The sequence below is a fragment of the Crocodylus porosus genome, unplaced genomic scaffold (genome assembly GCF_001723895.1).
Source record: "Crocodylus porosus isolate Cpor-Errol unplaced genomic scaffold, CroPor_comp1, whole genome shotgun sequence".
NCBI lineage: Eukaryota > Metazoa > Chordata > Crocodylia > Crocodylidae > Crocodylus > Crocodylus porosus.
The window spans coordinates 37,225,097-37,245,861 of record NW_017728912.1 but is presented as its reverse complement, the minus strand read 5'-3'; the positions used below and the strand labels follow the sequence as shown (position 1 = coordinate 37,245,861).

The 20,765-nt window shown below is 45.8% G+C and overlaps 1 protein-coding gene across 1 annotated transcript; it reads right to left on the bottom strand.

The window, feature by feature from the left end:
- Positions 1–2,290: 2,290 nt before the first annotated feature.
- Positions 2,291–5,940, bottom strand: LOC109309503 (interleukin-8-like). Its single transcript, XM_019534290.1, has 4 exons — positions 5,788–5,940; positions 4,844–4,979; positions 3,790–3,873; positions 2,291–3,163 (listed from the first exon to the last, which is right to left on the bottom strand). The coding sequence occupies exons 1-4, from the start codon at positions 5,849–5,851 to the stop codon at positions 3,133–3,135; spliced, it is 315 nt and encodes a 104-aa protein (XP_019389835.1). The 5' UTR covers positions 5,852–5,940; the 3' UTR covers positions 2,291–3,132.
- Positions 5,941–20,765: the final 14,825 nt, after the last annotated feature.

Sequence of the window (20,765 nt, the reverse complement as noted above, 5' to 3'; positions counted from 1 at the left end):
TCCCCATGGCAGACCCAGGAAGAGAACTGTTAATACAACATTGACTCAAAATACACTCTGAAGCTGGTTGCTGCTGATTAGCTGGCAAAAGAATGTCTTGGCAGTACAGGAATTTGTACTAGAAGAAGATGTTGATGATTTTATTTCATAAACTGATTCTAAGACCAGGACAACAATTTTATATTTAATGAGGAAGTCATTATAACCAGAGATGTCAAGTTCAAGAAATATTTGCTGTCTTCACTTATTCTTGCACCACCACACTCATTTTGGTATGAGAATTTTAAAATGCTGGTATACTAGCAGTTGTACAACCCATGTAATGTTCGTACAATTCTAGAATGGGAAGAAGGAAGGTGTGACAGACAAGCTGCTCTACTCAGAACCAATGACTATCAGTTTCAGGCAGTGAAATGGACCCAGACATTGAAGGAGGCTTGCAGTTCAGCCTTCTTTGTAGTGTTACCCAGGTAACAGGAAAATGAACTGACATTCCATATACCAAGTAACTCTTCACCACATAGGTGAAAGCCACCGTAAAACAATAAGCTGGTTTTCAGAAGCCTGACTGCAACAGGCCCCGCGTATTGTGGATGGGCTGCAACCCAACTAGCCTTCACTGCAACCAGGTTCAAACTGAGCTAGGTCACAAATGTCCGTTTTCTTTTGCAGCCTCTGAGAACAGATAGCAGAAGAAGCTGATTCTTTGCCCCAGGAGCACTACAGCAAATTTGAGATGGAAAAACATGTGATCTGAGCATGTGGATTTGCATTACTTTTGTAAGAATGATTGCATTAGACAGCATGCAACATGGGAATGCATTCCATAGTCACTTCTAGGAAACCTCTGATCAATTGCCAAATGCAAGGGTGTCAGGCTTTTGCATTTACAGAGGGTATCTTTTAGTCACAATTCAGCCAAAGCCTACCCAAGGAATTTGGCTTGGCTCCCTGTGCCTATAATCCAGAAGCAGCTCAAATGTTATAAAGAAAGAGACCATGGTTCTCTCTACTCCATTCATGCAGGCCAGTTCAGAGGGTAATAGATCTGTGGACCGGATATCAACCTATCCATCCCTGATCCCTTGTAGGTACTTAAACCATTGAAGCACTATTTGGGACTAAAAGAAGCATTTTTGGTGAGATTCTAGCCAGTCCCACTGAGGCCTCCTTTTCAATGATAAATCCTTTGTAGCCTCTCTCCAAGCTAATGCACATATGTATTAACAGTATAGAGTCTGGGATTAATACACCACCACTCACTAGCAAGGAAAATATCTTTCAGTTTTACTGAGTGTGACCAGCCTGGCCGGGGATCCTTGTCTTTGCACTCAGACATGGGCTAAGGTTTTTAACATACTGGCAGGTTACACTTGATTTTATGGGATCACCCCCGCCAACTTCAATCCAAAGAATTTCCATTAAAACAAAACCATAAGACAGGCATGTTGTCAGGTTACCTTTCATTAATCTATCCTTGTCAATTAGCGTGATGTATGGATGCTCTTTAAAGTCAGGCCTTCAGTCAGTGTAACTATTTTAAGGATCTTTTTGAGTTCCTTGAGATTCCTGAAACTAAAGGTTCTTTTCCCACCACTCTGTATTTGTGAATTGTCATGATATTTAATGCTAAATTTCATGGAGGTATAACTATAACCACATAGACATCAGAGTATATTGAAGTCTGCCAAAGGAGAACGAGAAGGAGGAGGAGGAAGAATGTTGGAAATAACTCCACTTGCTCTTATGCTTGGCAAGTTTTCTGCATAAATTGTTTTCAGTATCTTCATGGTGCAATTTGCATCAGGACCACAATGCCAAGAGCTTCCCCTCTAGTCATTGACTCAGGAAGGTGTTATGCATTTATTAAATTTGCCTGTGAGTGAGTTTGGAGACACCGCTTTATAAGGAGCAGCCATGTCCCATTTCTCAATCGCTTGCATGCCCCTTTCAGCATCATTGAGGTCAAATTCCATGGAGCACACAGGGGAGAAATTTGGTTAAATTGTACATCATGGATCCAAAAGAGAAGGTGGCTCTCCCTAGAGTTCACCTCTCTACTTCCATTCACAGAGGTCATGACTGGCAACCTCTTTGGAATATGCCATATATCTACGGTAGCTAGACTGTGGTATTCACACCACTTGCTCTAAGTCTTCAGTTTAACTCAGCTCACCTCCAGAAACTGGGGCAAGACTGGAAGTATCACTGAAATAAGAGAGGAGATCCATTCATTTTTGCATGTAAATTTTATTATAAAAATAATTTACTACCAAAATACATAGTGATTAAAAAATAGGAGCAAGAGCTTCTTATGGATTTGAGTATTAATATTTTCTATGAATTGTTTTAAGTAAATACATTAAAAATAAATAAAACAGAAAACCAGTTAAATCTTTACAAAAAACAGAATAGGAACTATTCTTATAGAACTAAGTATTTCTTTAAAATATATTAGAAAAAGAATATTTAACAAAAACCTTCAGTTGAATCAGAATAACTTAAATAAAATGTGTGGGTTTTTTCCTACTTAAATATGACATTACATATACATTTCTCTTTCTGTCTCTCAACATATATATGGACATGTAAGATGGCACTAGAGCATAATAAATAATCTCTTAAGAATGAAAGCATGAAAAATTCTGTATTATGAATTTTGATGCTTCAGTTCTAAAAGCCACCAAATACAAGTTAAGAGCCTCACACTGATGCAACTCAGGCTTCAAAGCACCACAGGGGGTGAAGAATCACTGCTAGTCAGATGACCTAGCAGAAAGGCAAGGTGCAGCACAGATTCAGCTATGCTGCAAGTTCATGGCACTGGTACAACTGGGATCAGCTTAAGTGGCTTCTGAAGGGTCTTTGTTTCCCTCAGAAAATCCCAAATCAGAAACATTGCCCATCCAATGTTTTCAGGTTCAGTGGACAACCTGTCCTGTTGGCACCTGAACTATTTGGAGCAAAATGATGCTGTCAAATAAACAAATAAATACGAAATAGATTCAGCTAACTCCAGTCTGCACAGAAACACACATTGATACAAAAGGTGGACACAGGCAGGCTGACTGTCATTTTCTCTGGACTATTTCCTTCAGGAGAAGTATGGAGATTTTTCTTCTTTGGCTTTTCTTACAGTGGTGCCTCGATGTTGGATTCAGCCCTGCAAAGAGGGGAGAAGAATAGGACATTTTAGAAACCTGGTCTGTTATATAATCAGTTGGAACCAGTAGAACTCAGGAGCTAAGATTTTGTGTTTTCATGTGCAAGCCTGTTTCTGGCCTTTTCAGCCATTGGGAAGCTGGAGCACAGAGACACTAAGGCACACCTTATTTGATGTATGTCACGTTTAATTGTGCTGCAATTTTGAAATGTCTCCTTGAGAACCTATGAGGCCTGATGCAACTCTGACTTGCCTCGGTGAGATCCCGCTAACTTCAGACTATGTACACCATTGCAAGCAAAGATAAATTTGTCACTGACAGCCTGGTTTTCAGAGGCCAGATGTGTTTATGGGACTCAGTGTCATCCAGTGGAGTTGAAGGTGATATGGCCTTCATCACTATTTTGTTATGTTACCTTGAAAATCTAGGACAGAGCTGGGACTAAAATTTGGGCATCTAATCTGACCACAGGATTGCCCTATTGTGCTAGAGAGAGAGAATTCTTGGAAAGCATTGGTATGGCCTGAGGATGTAAAAGTGTAAACAGATTATGCTAAAAAAAAACCTGTCCAGATGGTACATTACACATTTTCTGTTAATTCAGAACTGAGAATGAATGACTCACTTCTCCAGGATTGCATTCACAACACGCATCACCCAGGGAGCAGTGGGTTCCAAGCACACCTCTCTGCCATCCTGAAGAGTGGCACTGCAAAGGAAGGAAACAAAGGTCATAAGTCTTTCTGGCTGATTCTCTTTACTCGCGTGACAGCTTCCATCTTTTGTTTCTTTTGTTTCTTTTTGGGAATATTTCTGTGGAAAGTATAAACTGGCATAGCTCCACTGCTGTCCCTATATAACATGCTGTGCCCTGGTCCTTATAAGGCAGGTTCTATCACCTTTGAATTAATATTTTTGATACTCCATGAAGATGTAAAATGCCCAGCCCAGGGAAAGAAAGAATGGGTGAAAGTGGCTGTGGGAAGCACAATGCAGTACTGAAAATGATGTCTCCCAAAAGAATCATTAAATCTCACTGTGGCAGAGACTCCCTGATTAATGAAGACCTAATTGTCTTTCTGAATACTCTGAAACCTCTTGCTCCTACACACTGCAAAATTTCCCTCTCATTAAGGCTAAGTACAGACAGTCAAAAAACCCAAGGCTGAGTCAGTTCAATCTTTACAAGTTAGTCTAAGACTACGTAGATTGAACCGATAAGCAAGTGAACAGATATTCACATCTGATTCCTGAAATAATGCGGCCACATGCCTGCAGAGGCCCAGGCCAAAAGTGTTGGGGGTGGGTACTAGAACATACTTCCCTGCTGTGCTGGAGCAGACACCTTGGGCCAAGTCTAGTCTACCCACCCAGCAAAGGTCGAGTTTGCAGGAAAGGTGCAAAGCATCCTGGGATGCTGGGGGACTGTGAATTAACTTGAATCTGGAGGGGATCTGGGACAAAAGTTCAATAAGCCAATTTAATCTAAATCAGTTAAGCCTGATACTCCATCCACCCAGGTTTATCTTAAACTGGTTTTAACCATTTTGTAAGTCATTTACGTACACTGAACTTTTGTTATGTTACAGATTTGAACTGGTTTCTGATCACTTATACCAGTTAATGTGTAATTTCTGTCCCTAGCCTACATAACCATTAGAGTTTGGAGAAGAACTTACATGACTTCAACGTTCTGGCAGTGAGGGCCACTTTGGATCAGCTTCACATCCTGAATCAGTTTTGGAGGGATGAACTTGGAATGAGTGTTTATGCAGTGGCATCGGAGCTCATTTCTGTTCTGTAGCAGGGCCATTCCTATAAAATAAGAAAGGAATTGTGGTCAATCTCATTTCCTGCACATATAAATCGCCGAAAGTTACTTTTGATTACAAGGATTTATTATTCTTGGCTTTTTGGTTGTTCAAATTCTGTGCATGTTCCATAGCCCTTGAACAATCCTCTTTCCAGAAAGGATATGGTTGTACTAATCTGTTAAAGTACTATAAATATCCAAAACCAGTAGCTGCTACAAGGAAATTTAAAAATTGATGGTTCTTCCAAGTCATTTTTTAAACATACTCAGAGTTGATCAGCCTCTGTGTCTAGCTACATCATTTTTTTTCGGCATTTACACCAACCATAATAGAGTTGACAATTTTTGTTTGACATTTGAGACATATCCCAACTGTTTATTCTTCCCTTAAGTTGCCTAATTCTTTGAGATGGCATACTCATTCCCATGGCAGCCCATGATGATGCCATAAGCAGGATTATGCTCTCTGAGAGGGAAGGAGTGGGTGCCATAGTTGAAGAACTTAATAAAAATTCAATGCCTTAAGAATTAGAGGAAAGTAATCCAGTAAATATGACATAGAACCATAATCTTCTTCAGGGAGCCAACCGTCTCAAAATTCTCTACCAGTTATCAGCAAATGTAATGAAAAGCTACTGATTTTTATTTCTGAATAAGCAGAAACTGTTGAAAACAAAGACTCCTTATAAATATTTCAAATAAATTATCATTTTTAAATTAGCCTAAAACTTTCTGCACTGATGAACATCCCTGTGTGCATATGCATAAGCAATACCTTCTTCATTTGAGTCTTATGAATGGCTCACTTACCTTCAGTCACAGTTACTGAGATCAGGAAGGCAGCCAGGACAGCCAAAAAAACCTTGCAGTTCATGACTGTACAAAAGATTTCTTGCTTTCTTGACTTGAAGCCTTTTGGGTCTAAGGAGCAATGAGCTCTGTTGTCTCCAAAAGCTTCTGATGTCTGAGCTATGCAACCTGTCTTCTTTATATACTCCTTTCTCCCTGGTTGGCATATGTGAACCACCAACAGGCATTGTGTCATAGGAAATTCTGAAATACTATCCCGAAACAAGTCATTTAGCTGTTACTAAATCCCCTTCCTAGATGAGTATGTAATTACTTATCATGCAATGAAATACCTTATTAATGAATCTAATACATCGCATGTACAAGAGAATAGCAATCCCTGTGCAGTTAGTTCAGTGTTATTTGTGGATTTCTTTAACATTTGTTTTCTCCTAATTTTTCCTAGCGTCTCTCTTTATATCCACTTATTTTCCCATCCTGTTAATTATTAGGATAAATTTGACTCGTAACTATTTTTTTTCTTTAGTGAGATATTTTGTTTTAGGTGTGAATGATAGAACTGGGCTTTAAATCCAAGGTATTTAAAATATTTAGTTCTATGTTAATGTTTCTTTTTGTGCAAAGTGTTTATGTTGCCTTCTTAAATGCCAGGAGCAAAAGAGTGGATCCACTGAAATCAGTAGCAAAGCTTACCCTGATTTCTTTGGGGTCAGGATTTAATACTCTGTCAATGGAGTATGTAATTATTTTGGTATGTCTGGATTTTTTGCTAACCACGAGGGTGCCCAAGAGACTCCAACATTTTGGAAGTGTTACATTAAGGATATGTACAGAGAAAAGACTGAAAGAGATGAAAAGCAAGATTATCATTAATTTTACATGCCCAAAATAACATATTGAGGAAAATAATACGATAATTATCTTTTTTTCTCTCATTCATGTATTTCATTTGCATTAGTCCTAGATATTAACAACAGACAAGAATACAATTCAGAGAGTGGATTTTTTTCCTCTGATGGATTAATTCAATTACAAGAAATCTTATCTCCTGTGCATGACAGAAATTGTTGCTTTTATAAAGGTAAAGGGGAAAGAATGTGCTGGATCAGATACTGATCTGTTGTATGTATACATGTTCATTGTCCCTTTACATGTAAGGGTAAGTGGCTGGAGCTTTTATGGAATACAAGTGAGAAAAGAAATGGGTGCACTTTACTATAGTTAGGGGTAGAGTCTTTATCACTTACTAGAATCTTGTTCCATAGAATCACTCATACATTAGCATTTAAACCCAACAAACCAACTCTAAAAGCATTGTACTACTTGTTAAAATGAGAATTGTACAAGCATTATTTTTTTTTGCCAGGTTTTAGAATCAATCTACTTTGGCTTATGCTGCCTGTCTAGGTGCATACAGGATAGGGCATATTTCCATATGCAGTGGAGTGCATTTGCTGCAGCAGCCTTTGCTATGTTATCAGAAGTCTTGATCAGTGGGCACAGGATTTCACCTTTGGAGCTAGAAGGAAAAATGAGGTTGTGGAATCTTGACAAGCTGGGTTTTTTACATACTTTCTTAGCCCCTATGGCTATAGGGAAAAGTTTGGGATCACAATTTCAAGGGGCTCAAATACCAGAGGCATATAGAAATCTCCCCAAATTAAGGAAGACATTGTTGCATCCCTGAAGATACAGACAGGCCAGGCTTATAGAAGAGAAAGGGAGAACGAAGCACCTTGGTTACAACACTCAGAGGTCCTACTTAGTGGAATTATTTTGGTTTTCAGACACAGCATTTTGATTTTTCCTGGTTCTCCTTATTTGAAATATTCCCAGGAGGTTAACACCCTATTTTCTAACCATTTCCAAGAAGCATCGTAATCCATCCTGTCTTTTACTCCTCTATCAAATCTAAATTGCAGATATGTTAAAACTATCTTAGTACCCTGCATTCTGCAATGAAGTACAGGCAGCTCTCTCTGAGTTAGTATGGGTCCTGGAAGCAGTGTTGCTTTGGAATAGGGTTCCACAGGGACTAACTTATCCTGACATATTAAATTAACAATAGCAGACTTCTATGATGTAATTGCTGGATTCCTTTTCACATTGGAGCTGGTTGAGTTTAAGCTAACATGGGCATCTCTGCATTATCTTAGAGCAGTGGTGCCCCAGCTTTTCAGCCTGTGAGTAAAATAAGCAGTAACAGGTCCATCCATGAGCCGGATCCAGTCTGAGGTTTGATCCATTAAGTGGAGTTGGCCCAGCAAGGGCCCAATGTCCCCCATGTGGTTATGGCCTGGCTGGACCCAATGTAGCCATGTGGAAAAGGCTGGGCCAAAACAGCCTCACAGAGACAGACTGCCCAGAACCTGCTCCCATACAACTCTACCTGGCCTGGAAGTTTCTGTGTAGTTGCATTGGGTGCAGCTTGATCCAGTTGCATGAAAACAGGGCCCAATCCCTGCACACAGGGCTAGCCCAGCCAGGGTCCAATCCAGCCCCATGGAGTCCTGGAAATATGGCAGTGGGGAAGCTGTGGCAGCACAGGCGACTGGTAGGAGAGGGCATGGGGGGTCATGTGCCCCCCCTGAGATTGGCCCCTGACTCTGCACTGCTCAGGATGGGGCAGTTTTTTTGCCACATGGGCTGGTGGCGGGTTGGGGTGGGCACTAAGCCACACCACAGAAGTGTAGGAGTGGATATGGGGCTTTTGGCCAACCCCAGGCCTGCCCACAAATTGTGCCCCTCAGACTCAGGAGGCACTAGTCACCCCTGCATGGCAGTGTAAATTGCCACCACTCCCCAGCTGCCACATTTCCAGACCCATTGGAAGACCCATGGGATGAATTACATGCTCTGTGGGCTGGGGGTTGAGCACCCTTCTCTTAGAGTCTAGGATAGACTTTGGAATCACCTATGCATAACAGCTAAGAATTTTGCCCAACTGTTAGGTATGTCTACTGAAGAAAATATAGTGCCATGTAGAAAAACCTAGAAAAAATATAGCCATGTCAATGGGGCTACCTGCCTGAGCTAATTATCCAATATATTATCCCCAGTGAAGTATTGTGGTAATATAGGTATGCTGCCTTCTTTATCACAGCTACCTTGTATATCTCCATATGGCACTTCATTGTGCTGTATAGAAGCCGCTGTAAATTGAGATGTTTACGCAGCAAACTCAGCAGTTGGACCACTATTTAAGTCCCTTGTTTAAATAGGGTTCAGAGTGAGCGGGAGCTGAAAGGAGAGTCACTAGGGTTTTTGCCCAAAAATGCTCTCACCTTCCTTCACTGTAAGTTTAGCAGGGAAAAGGGAACCTTTTTGGACCAAGGAGCAGCGAACCAGTTTAGAGGGGAGTTTGCTAGGGAAGGTCTGCTTGGAAAGAGGGGCAGGAAGAGAGAGGCAGCTGATTAAGAGACCCAGAGAAATGGCTGCAGAACATCACAATGCCAGAGCCACTGTCACTTCCAGCTCATCCTCTGCTTGTACCTGTCAGGTGTCTGTCCAGGCAGGACTGCTTACTGTTGAGGTTTCCACCCAGGTCCTGGTTTGGCACTGTGGAGACTGTGCCTTGCAGGTTATTTTCAGTGACAGCCAGGTGGGGGAGTGCCTGTGATGTGAGTGGTGCCTCCTGGTGGTGTCCCTCTGGGAGCAAGCAAGAGAGCTACAGGAGCAGGTGGCAAAGCTCCAAAGCATTCTCTGCTATGAGGACTTCATAAAGTTAATGCTACAGGAGACCTCTAGGACTGTCAAGAAGAACTGCCAGAGGCAGTGCTAGAGAAGGAAGAGGACATGGACTCCTAAGAAGGTGGAAACTGAAAACTTGTGACCTCTGGCAGCAGGCAGAACTCTTCATTTTGACCTGCAGCAGTTTGCCTGGAAAACAGATGGAGCCCTTGCAGTGAAGGAGAAGGAAAATGTTCCATCGGTAGAAGAGGCCAAGCCAAGCATCCCCAAGTATGAGAGGATCAAGGTCACTGCCACCTAGAGGCAGCAGTGAGTTGGCGGTGATTGGAAACTATTCTGAGGGGGACGAAGGTATCCATCTGTTGTTTCGGGAGGTCTGATGCTTGCCCAGAGCCCAGATCCAAGATGTCACAAGGGGATTACTGAGATTTATCTGAGTAATCCCCTATGCGATGATTTATCTGCCTACTACCCTATGCTGCTTATCCTTGTGGGCACAAAGGATGCTGCCAGGGATGACCTTGAGCTGATCAAAAGTGACTACAGGGCTCTGGGTGCAAGAGTGAGAGAGACAGGGGGTCCAATAGCATTTTCAATTGTTCTGGTCAAGGAGAAGGACCTGCATGGGAGCAGACACATTCTGCAGATCAATGCATCACCAACAGGGCTTTGGCTTCTTCAACCATGGGATGTTGTTCCAAGAAGGATTGCTAGGAAAAGTTGGGAAGCACCCAATAAAGAAAGGAAAGAGAACCTTCACAGCCAGGTTCACTAACCTAGTAAGGAGGGTGTGACCCCCACCACCTCCTTGCATTGGCTTACCACAGCACTGCAGGCCAGATGTCCAGGCTGCAATTAAGATGGCCATCACCAGGCAGATGGAGAGCACACCTATAGCTTGCATGGAGGCCAGAGGTATAAAAGAGTGACAACAAACAGGGTGCATTTACACGTGCTATTTACCATACTAGATCATACCTCTAAATTAAGCTTTATAGCACAGGGCTGTAATTTGTTCTTTCAAGTACCTAAGATATTGTAGGAAATTGCATAAAACAACAGCAATGCGTTCATGTTTGAATCTTGCAGGAAAAACTATGAGGGTACCAAGAAAGACTGGAAAAACCCTGAAAAAATTGGCATCAACATTTTTCTTAGAAGTTCCACAAGCAGTGTGATTAGCCTGAAGATTAATCCTCTGGCTCCCCTCCTCCCTCTTCTAAGAACTTCTGCTTGCAGGCCACTCATGCATGCTGGTCATGTTACAGGCAGGCTTTGCATCATGCATTGCTGTTTCCCCTTTTTGGAGTAACCTCATTTCCTACATTGTTGCACATCCAAGGGAAAAACCCAAGAACATATGAATGCACACATTGCTCTGCCAATACTCTGGTATGCCAGAGCTGACCCAGAAATTAATGTTGCATTTCACTTCCACAGCTGAAAATATCTGAGTCAGCAATAAATGTTTTTATTTTGTCACTGTTTTTATTAATTTGTTAATGTTTTAAAAACTTTTTCACAGCACAGTCGAGATTGATGTTGGGGACATTATAAAAAGTATTTCTGCACTTTGAATATTTATTATTTACTTTATTATTTATAATATCTCTGACATCACTTCTACACATGCTTCCTGTTGGGAGCAACTCTGTTCCCCTGAGCACTGCCAGGAGTGACCAGGAATAACGGTCACAAGCTGGCAGGGGGTAGATTTAGGCTAGATATCAGGAAGCGCTACTTCACAGTCAGGGCGGCTAGGATCTGGAACCAACTTCCAAGAGAAGTGGTGCTGGCTCCTACCCTGGAGGTCTTTAAGAGGAGGCTGGCTGAACACCTTGCTGGGGTCGTTTGACCCCAGTACTCTTTCCTGCCATTGCAGGGAGTTGGACTCGATGATCTGCTCGAGTGCCTTCCGACCCTAGAAACTATGAAACTATAAGGAATAATTTGGTACAGGGCTGCTCCTACACTACACTGGCCCCCTGCAGTAGCCAGGAGGAGCTCTGCCAGGGTGCCAACGTAGGGCTGGCAGTGACCACAGAGGAGGTCTCAATATGTGCGGGGCCAAGAGGTGCCGCTGCAGAGCTCTCCCAGTACCATATACGTGGGGACAAGCCCTGTGTCCATCATAGTGTCTGCACACAGCCAGGGGTTGGATAGGAATTGTCTGACCTCTGTAGCAGCACCCAGCCAGACACAGGCTGCTCAGGGATTTCCTGCCCAGCCAGGGGAAGGCTTAGAGCTACCGCAGAAGCAGGACAGCTCCTGGCCAGCCCCTGCCTGGGTGGCAAAGCAGAGAGCTCCCCATCCCTTGCACTGCTCATCTCCTGGCCCCTGTGGGGAGCCAGACAGAAACTGGATGGGGTGGGGAGGGGAAAGGCCAGATAGCTACCCTATCCCACACTACTCAGCTCCTGTCTCCTGAGGGAGCAGTGCTAGGACCGAGGGAGTTCCTCGTCTCCTTTGGCCCCCTGGTTTTGGGGCTGACCAACTGCATCTACACATGTACCACTGCAGTCTATCTACTGTGCTGTTAGTTTCCTACCTGCATTGACAAGTAGCAGCTACCTGCGCAATAGACTAATTCGCTGTGCAGTGAATGGTGTGTACTTGTAGACAGTGATGATCTACTGTGCAGTAGATTAGCCTACTGTGCAATAACACATCTCATGTAGGCACACCCAAAGAGTGGGATTGGCCTAATGAAAAGAAAGAAATAGATTAGCTGATTTTCTACAGTGGTTATGGCCCTATTCTTCTATAAATGGATTTTATATGATAAAATGAATGTGGGAAAGTATGTAAGAGTGTAAAAGTGGGTAGAGGAATAGTAAACACATGGGATAAATAGGGAGTAGAAAGCAAGCAAGTGAATAATACAGGAAGCACAGTTAAAATGATTTGAGAGTAAGGAACTGGAGAAGTGAATGGAGTTGGAATGGGTAGTGCTGTGATGTGGAATAGTTAGTTCCTAAGAGTGTGTCTACACATTTCACTATGGTGATGTTGATGCTGCACTGTGATTTAATACTTCCTTTTGAAAGTACTAAATCATGGCGCAGTAACAGCCCGTAATGTGCCACATACACGGTGCACAGTTATTTTTAGCAGCTACTTCACCATAGCTGAAAGAGTAGTAACAAAAGGTAGCTATAAAAAACAGAAATCAAGACCAGAAAGAGTTTATGCACAGCAAAGACCTGGAGAAGGTGCTGTAAAGCAGAAGTAAAGTTTTGAAGGTACTTGGGGTTACGTCACAACTTGGTTAAAGTCAGTCATTTCTCACTTGTACTGCTTGTACCTAGAACCTTCGTGATCACTTGCCTCATTGACTGTTGTAGATGAAACAAAACTGTCCCACATAATCGAAGGAAATGAACTTACTGCTCTCAAATGAAGTAATGTTTGGAGGGTCAGGTGGCAAGTCACATGGTTCTGAATTGAAATGGCTACTAGGGGTGTGTGAAGCTTCAGTACCTGATTCGATTTGGCAGAGATTCAGTTCAATTCGGTGTCTGAATCTCTGAATCTGAATCAAATCAGAGGACCCTTTAATCTCTCCAAATCAAATCAGAACCCTCCAAATCGATTTGGAGAGATTCAGAAAGATCTGATGATTCAGATGTAGACACAGCCTCCTGGGCTGCAGCTGAAGCTGAAGGGGCATGGGGGGACCTGTTGGTGCACCCCACAAGGGACCAGGAAGTGGACTGGAAGTACTTCCGAGATTCGGCCACTGAATCAGGCCAAATCTCTGCTGAATCGAATCAGGGACTGAAGCTTTGCACAGCCCTAGTAGCCATTTCAATTCAGAACCATGTGACTTGCCACCTGACCCTCCAAACATTACTTCATTTGAGAGCAGTAGGTTCATTTCCTTCAATTATCCACTTCCTTGTTTGCTGCCAGGCACAGGTGGCGGTGGAGGGGAGCACGCTCTTGTGGGATGCTTCATCTGCCCCAGCATTGCAGCATTCATGAGCCAAGCCTGGTACCTCAAAGTATGTAGAAAGAACATTTAATGCTGTGTCTATGGCCAAATCACCGATTCAATGAATCAGCATTGAATCTTGAGATTAGGATTCAGCCAAATTGAATAAGGGACAGTGATCCAAATCAATGAATCAAATTACAGTCTCCGATTGGGCTGAATCTGAATCCAAATCAAATAGGGCTTGCTTCGCATACCCCTAATGGCTACACACTGTAAGCAGCTACAAAATCAAGATTTTTTTAATTTAATTCTTTTTTTATTTAATTCTATCTTATCAGGAAGTGCTTTCACTTCTCTCTCTCTTATTGAAGTTTTGCATTAAAATATGTATGTATTTGGAAAGTCAAACAGATGTGTATGTGCCTCAAATGATGAATAGCTGATTTAAAATATCTGGGGAACAGCTAGTGTGGGAATCCCCCAAATTCATATCTCCTTTACCTTTGACATCATTGTTCATGACTCAGTTTGAGACCTGTGTGTTTGTAATTTGTGTAGGCTGCCAAGTCTATTCATTGCAGATTTTATTTCTCTTTATTACAGAATTTATGCATGGGGCCAGAAAATCTATTTAAAATCCATGCCATCAAAATCATGACTGCCCATGGTAACATTAAAAAATAATTGCTCCAATTGTTGATGTGCCAAAATTGGAACTAAATATCTGCTTTGTGTCATTCTCTTATACATTGCTCAGTGCAGTGGGTCTGGATCGCTGATTGCCATTTTTTGCTCTGATGTTGGATGGTGTAAATGAGGAGAAATTCTGTTAAATCTGAAAAATTATTTTCAGAGTAGATCAGACCCTAAGATAAAGCACAATATGATGTAAGAGCCAATACTAAGCACAACAACCTGCAAGAGGCATATTTGTGTGGAATCATTGTGTATGCATTTAGGAGACTTTTTTTTATGAAGTGTTTTTGGTATTTATGGAGTCAGTTTCATTAGCAAAGTCTGTTGTGGTGAAGGGGTGGGAGGGAAGATCAAGGCCCCCATGGTGAGGGAGGGAGTGGGGTAGAAACAGAGTAGGGGCTGGGGTGCATGGAGCCCCAGGGCCGGGCCAGGTTGTGGGACGTTTGAAATCTGGGCAGCTTGTCCAGGGGCACAGGGAGGGGGCTTCTGCTGCTGCGTGGACTCCTGGGGTAGGCAGAGGGGGCATGTGCCTCCCCAATCTGTGTGTGGCGCAGAGGCTGCTGCCACTGCATACTGGGTTCTGCCCCTGCTGCTGGTGCCCTGGCAGCTGCATGACACCACTTGCTTCCTGCATGCTGTCAGTGCCGCCTGCTTGGTGGTGGGAGTCACAGGGCATTTCATGGCTGCTAGGGACTGGCAGTGGGGACAGAGCCCAGTGCTCAGTGGCAGCTGCCTTCCCGCTATGCACAGATTTGGGCGGGGGCAGCACATACCCCCTGTGCTTGCCCTGGGAGCATGTGCAGTGGCAGGAGCCACCCAGGCACGGAGCATCCCACAACTCACCCTGGGGCCCTATTCACCCCTCCCCCCATGGGGGCCTCAATCTGCCCCCCTACCCCCCTTCCCTCCTCTCCCTGCACTCCCTCCCCTTCCACACATTTACCTGCTGGGTGTGGGATGGCACAGGCTGGGATGAGTTCCCAGCCACCTGCAAGCTCCAGCTGCTCATCTGTGCATACACCCCTCCACCACCGCTGCATCCATTCAGAGCCTGCAACCCGGCTGCATACATTGGAGGCGGGGGCGGGTAAGCCTCGTTAGCCCTGGCCTTCCACTGCCTGTGGCCCCATTCCTCTATAAATGGATTTTATGCAAAAAAACAAAGGTGGGAAAGTATCTAAGGGTGAAAAAGGGTAGAGGAAAGGGTAGAGAAAGAGTCAAGGAATGTAGTAGTGCACTGTACTGGGGGAGCTCATTGCTACAGTGAAGTAGCTGCTGGTCACGAGTAGACAACTGCGGATGCTATGGTGTTGTAGCATGTTGCTATGGCTACATAGTGTTACGTGTAGACTCACCATAAGAGGAGTAACAAAAGGTAGCTACAAGAAATAAAGCTCAAGGCCAGAAAGAGTATATGCACAGCATGGACCTCAAAAAGATGCTGTTAGGCAGAAAGGAAATTTTGAAGGTACTTTAGACTACATCACAATTTGGTTAAAGTCAGTCATTTCTCACTTGCACGGCTTGTACCTAGGACCTTTGTGATCATTTGCCTCATTTCCTTTTTTAAGTGAAACTAAACGTGCCACATCCTCAAAGGAAATGCACTCGCTGCTCTTAAATGAAGTAATGTTTGGAGGGTCAGGTGGCAAGTCACATGGCTTAGAATTGAAATGGCTGCACATTCTAAGCAGCTGCAAAATCAAGATTAAAAAAAAAATTAACTTACACATCTAATACATGGAAAACGGAACTTTTCAATAGTTGAAACTTCAAAAGAAATCTTACAAAAGGTGGATGCTTGGACATAATTCTAGGCATGGGTGGATCCAGGGGACATGCAGTGGTATGGCTGTATGCCTCCTTCCACAATGCAGCTCACCTGCTGCAGTTCCCCCTAGGCATGGACACGTGAATCTTCTGTGGAATCTGGACTACACTGTAGGAGCAGGAGCCAGGCACTTAAAATATGTGTAAAGCAAGTAAGAAGTGTCCCCCACCCCCACACTTTACCTTCCCACACACTACTTCCTTCTTCTAAATGCTCCTCACCATTTTTCCTCATCTCTCAGTCTCCCCCTCCCCCTCTCTACTAACATTTTTGGGCTCAGAAAGGGGACACCTGCCCACTGCCACCACTGGGACCTGGATACTGGAGGAGTGCTGGACCTGCTCTTGTCCTGTTCCAGCTGGAGGTGCAGGGAGTGGGTGGACAGAGAACTTCACTCAGCTGAGGGCAGCTGTAGTGGTGTGAGAGTGGGTGGCATTCCCCTCCCTACCCAGTCCTCCTGCATCTTCCCTGCCAACCCAGGAACAGGTGCATGGAGGAGGACCTGCCTGTAGCTGCTGCTGTCCCCAGTCAAGTGTGCCTGTCCATGCAGCTGCTCCCAATAACCCCAGCTGACTCTTGAGTGGTTGGGACCAATAATCTTGGTGAAATTCATCTCTTCCCTATGTAGACCCTTGCTGTTCTCACCTTGCCTTACTACAGGGTGATAAATGCCCTATGATATGAAATAATTTCTAGCATTTCCATAGACATCCTCCTTTTCAGACACCTACTGAGTTGTTGCTAGGCAAGTTAATTTTGCTTTACATACAGTACATTTCTCAACCATTCCCCCAGCACTTCTAGACTCGTCTTTTCCTGCCTCCTGGAGAGGAGAATGTCTAATACAGTGGTTCTCAAATATTTAGATTGGAGGAACCCCTTGTTTCATTCAAGACACTCTTCATTTGACTCGAGGGGCCCCTTGCTGGACTCAAAGCACCCCTCCATAACCTTTGTGAATTAAGCAGCACCCCATTTCAAAAACAAATTTACTACAGTGCCTACCTCCTTGCAGAGGGGCAACATCCAATCAGAGAGGAGCCTGAATCTGAGCCTGAGCCTGTACTTACCTCTTCAGCTCTACTTATCGGCTTACACCTTGTGGCACCTTTCAGAAGATCTCATGGAAGGTGTCATGGCACTGTAGTTGAGAGTCACTGGTTTAAGAAATGAATGGATAAAGATATCTGACCAAACATGAGGCTTGGCTAACAGAAGCACTGAAGTACATTTGTAATGGAAACAATGTAGACTCAGCAAGTGTGAATAGCAGCATTTGTTACCTAGGAAGAGCTCCAGATGAGAGCATGCAGAATAGAACTGCAATCTTCAGTCAGTTCTAGCAAACACTTGATTACCAGAACCCAAGGGCACAAACCCCATTGAGTATCTTTCATTCACAGCCCAGTCAGAGCCACCAAGAGAAATTCTGGGTGGTTTCCTCACATAAAATCCAGAATAGCAGATCAGGTAACCTGGGAACATCTCTATGTGAGACACTGTACTGTTCAATAAACTAATCTGTGCAGTAAAGCATCACCATCTTCATGTGTGCAGCATTTACTTTACAGTAAATTAGTCTACTGTACAAATGGCTACTGCCTGTTGGTACAGGTAGTAGATTAACTGTACAGTTGGTGCATCAACACAAGATGCTCATCAACATAGCAATGATCTATGTCACCGTAGCTTGTTGCTCTAGTGACATAGGGTCTTCAGGCATAAACCGTGATGCCAGCGCATTGGAAAAGACTCGTACAGTGTCAGGACTGCTCAGTAACATCAGTAACAACTGCGCATTACAGCGCAGGTGTAGACATGCCCAGTAGTTACTGCATAGTAGCACACATGTAGATGCTGAACGGGAGCAAATCTGGTCCTGGTCAGCCACCAGCAGGGAGCCAGCTTCCTGTTTGGGCCAGAGACACATGGCTGGGAGTTTCTCCTGGGGCCTCAACTAGTCAGAAGGAGAGACTGCCCACCTCATAGCAATGCAGGCCAATGCTGAGATGCATATGCAGTTTGCCTGTGGCAGCTGTCTAATCTCCACATATATGAGGCCATGGTGATATGCATGTGGGAGCACGGCCACCAGTGGTCTGGATGGCAGTGCTGCAGAAAGGGCAAAACCCTGCAGGCCCATCACAGACCACAGCCAACAGTCTGGGGCTGCCTGCAGAGCCATGTCCTTTATGTAGCAGCTGGACTACATCCTGGCTGTGAGGAACCCTGGACATTGCCGCCATGTTTATTCCAGCACAGGCAGCCGGCCAGAGCCACAGCTGGGGTCTACAGGGGAAGTCCCCTTAGGGTACCATGTGCAGGTTCCAACATGCTTCCTACCCCTGACCTCATCTGGCAGCTCATGGAGCCCAGATCAACACCTACTTCACCAACTCTGGGCATGTAGCCCCAGTGGGGAGGATGGGCCAGGGATGGTGCTGGCTGTGGTCAGCTCCAGCTCCTCTCCAGAGAAGTCACAGCCCAGGCAGCCAGATACCTTGCCTCCATTCCTGGAGACACTGCAGGCCACCTCACCACTGGTACAGACTGAGTCAGACGACTAAGACTGGCTATCATGCCCATCAGGTAAGCTCCACAGAAGGAGGAAGGCCAAGGGGTGGAAAGGGGGCACTTTGGCCACCTTTGCCTGTGCCAGCTCACCTGCCTGCCCCAGGGCTACAAGCTTGGAGCCAGAGGCCCTGTGTGGGGGGTGGGGGGGAGGGGGTCTTCTCTTCCCCTCCCTCTCCCTCCCCCTTGCTTTCCACCCTGCCTGAGCGAGTTCCTCTCTACCCCTGGAGTTCCCCTCCACAACACACAGGGGGGTCAGAGGCAGTCCACATTATTAAGCAGCCAGTACCCTCCCAGCTAGGCATCCAGGGCCCTGTCACATGCAGAGAAACTCATTTATGGCAACATCAATTTCCTCCTTAGCTGGGGGGGTCTGGCAATCATAGCATAGGCAGAGATACTCTTCCAGGTGGTAGTGAACATTGCGGAGAAGCACAGGCTTGCCTGGAGTGCTATGAAAACTCAGAGCCCTGCACCCAGGGCACCATGGCCATTAAAAGCAGCAGGTTGTCATGAGTTAGGCACCTTTCAGTGCGCTCATGCAGGTCATCATAGTGCACCTGGGGGACTCTCAGAAGGGGCATGCATGGGGCACAGGCCATGCACGATGTGGTCCCTGGCCCAGGCTGCCTGTTGGGAAAGTGCTGCTGGGGGAAGGGTAGGGGCATCACCAGCTCCACACCCCAGTTGGGCAGGAGCTCCTTACCCCTCCCCAACCCTGGGCAGTGTGGACCTGGTACCACAGGACCAAACTGCCTAGCCTCGAAGAGGGGAAGGAGGGGAGCTGGTCTAGAGCTGCCGTGGTGGCTGCCAGCAGGAGCCTGCTCTGGCCTGGGCCTGGGTAGTGAACCAGGAAAGCAGGTTGCCTGCAGCAAGTGCCAAGTGAGCTGCCTGCCCCCATGGAGAAAGCAAGGACAGAGGGCTCAGCAAGCAGCTGCCCGTGGCAGGGCCCACCCAGCCAACTTAACATGGTCCCTGTGTATCTATTCATGCACAACCCCTGATCTGAGGCTGGGTGGTGCATAGACCCTCAGTACAGTGCATTTTATCTCTGAAATGTTGAAAACTTCCATGAAGACCCTCTCTTTTCTGGCTCTGAAGATCCTTCATGTGGGGGAGAAATGCCAGTGGCTGCCAGGGATGCACGTCCAAGGATGCTGCCACTGCTGGCCAGCACTCTCTGCATGCACTGCCTCTGCCAGCAGAGTACTCAAGATCACACCCTCCTGCTAGACCAGCTGGTCACCATGGCAGAGGACTCATGGGCTTGGCACATCCAAGAACTGGATCTTGACCAGGAGAGGGACTGGGAGGACCACACTTTCGGGGACAGGCTCCTTGCCCTTGAGGAGAGGCACATTGCCCTCCCTGAGTGGACACTGAATACCCAGGAGCATCAGGCCACTGTGGTAGCCTGAGCACTGCAGGACATGGAGGAAGACCATCAGGTGCTGGACACGATCCTGGCCCTGGTGGTCACCTGCCACGCATGGCCCAGCCCTTGATCCTGGCCTTTTGCCCTCTGGCAACTACCTGTGGCCCAGCCCTTGGCCCCACCTACCCCCTGGCAGCCACACACAGCCCAGGCCAAAGCCCCACAGTGGGTTTGGGACAAGGGGTAGCACCACCTGCAATGAACTGAGGCCCTGCCCCTGCTCCTGAGTCAGGTCCCCCAGTGACTGGGTCCCCTTCCTGGGCCACCACCTGCCACTGAGTGGGAGCTGCCCACAGCAGGACCCGCATTGCATATGGGCCCAGCTGGACCCAGCCCCATGGTAAAGAAGAAGGAGCAGGCTATGCAGCCTAAACAGCAGCTGCTCTAGCCCCCAGCCAAGCCCCCAGCCCACTGGCCTCAACATGATGTCCGCACCTATGGTGGTGTGGCCAGAGGCCAGGGTGACAGGTGCCTCTCCCCAGGATGCTCCCCATAGGTGCCTTCACCCCACTGTTCCCTCTCCAGGAGGGCCACACGGTACATAGTTGCACTGGGAAGAGGGTGCTTTATTGCTGGTGGGTACTAGGGTTAGGGGCAGGGTCTGTTTTGGGGGAAGGAGGGTGGGAGGGAGTCTGTTGTTGGTGGGGGAATACAAAAACTGTTGCTTGAAACTGTCTGTAGTGTGCATGGTCTTGGGGTTGCCCTGCGGGCCTGGGGTCCATGGATGGCCCTCAGGTGCCCTACTGTGGGGGGAAGTGGGGAGGAGGAGGTGCTCCATGACTGTCTTGTGGACATGGTGCCCTGTCTGCCACTGCCAG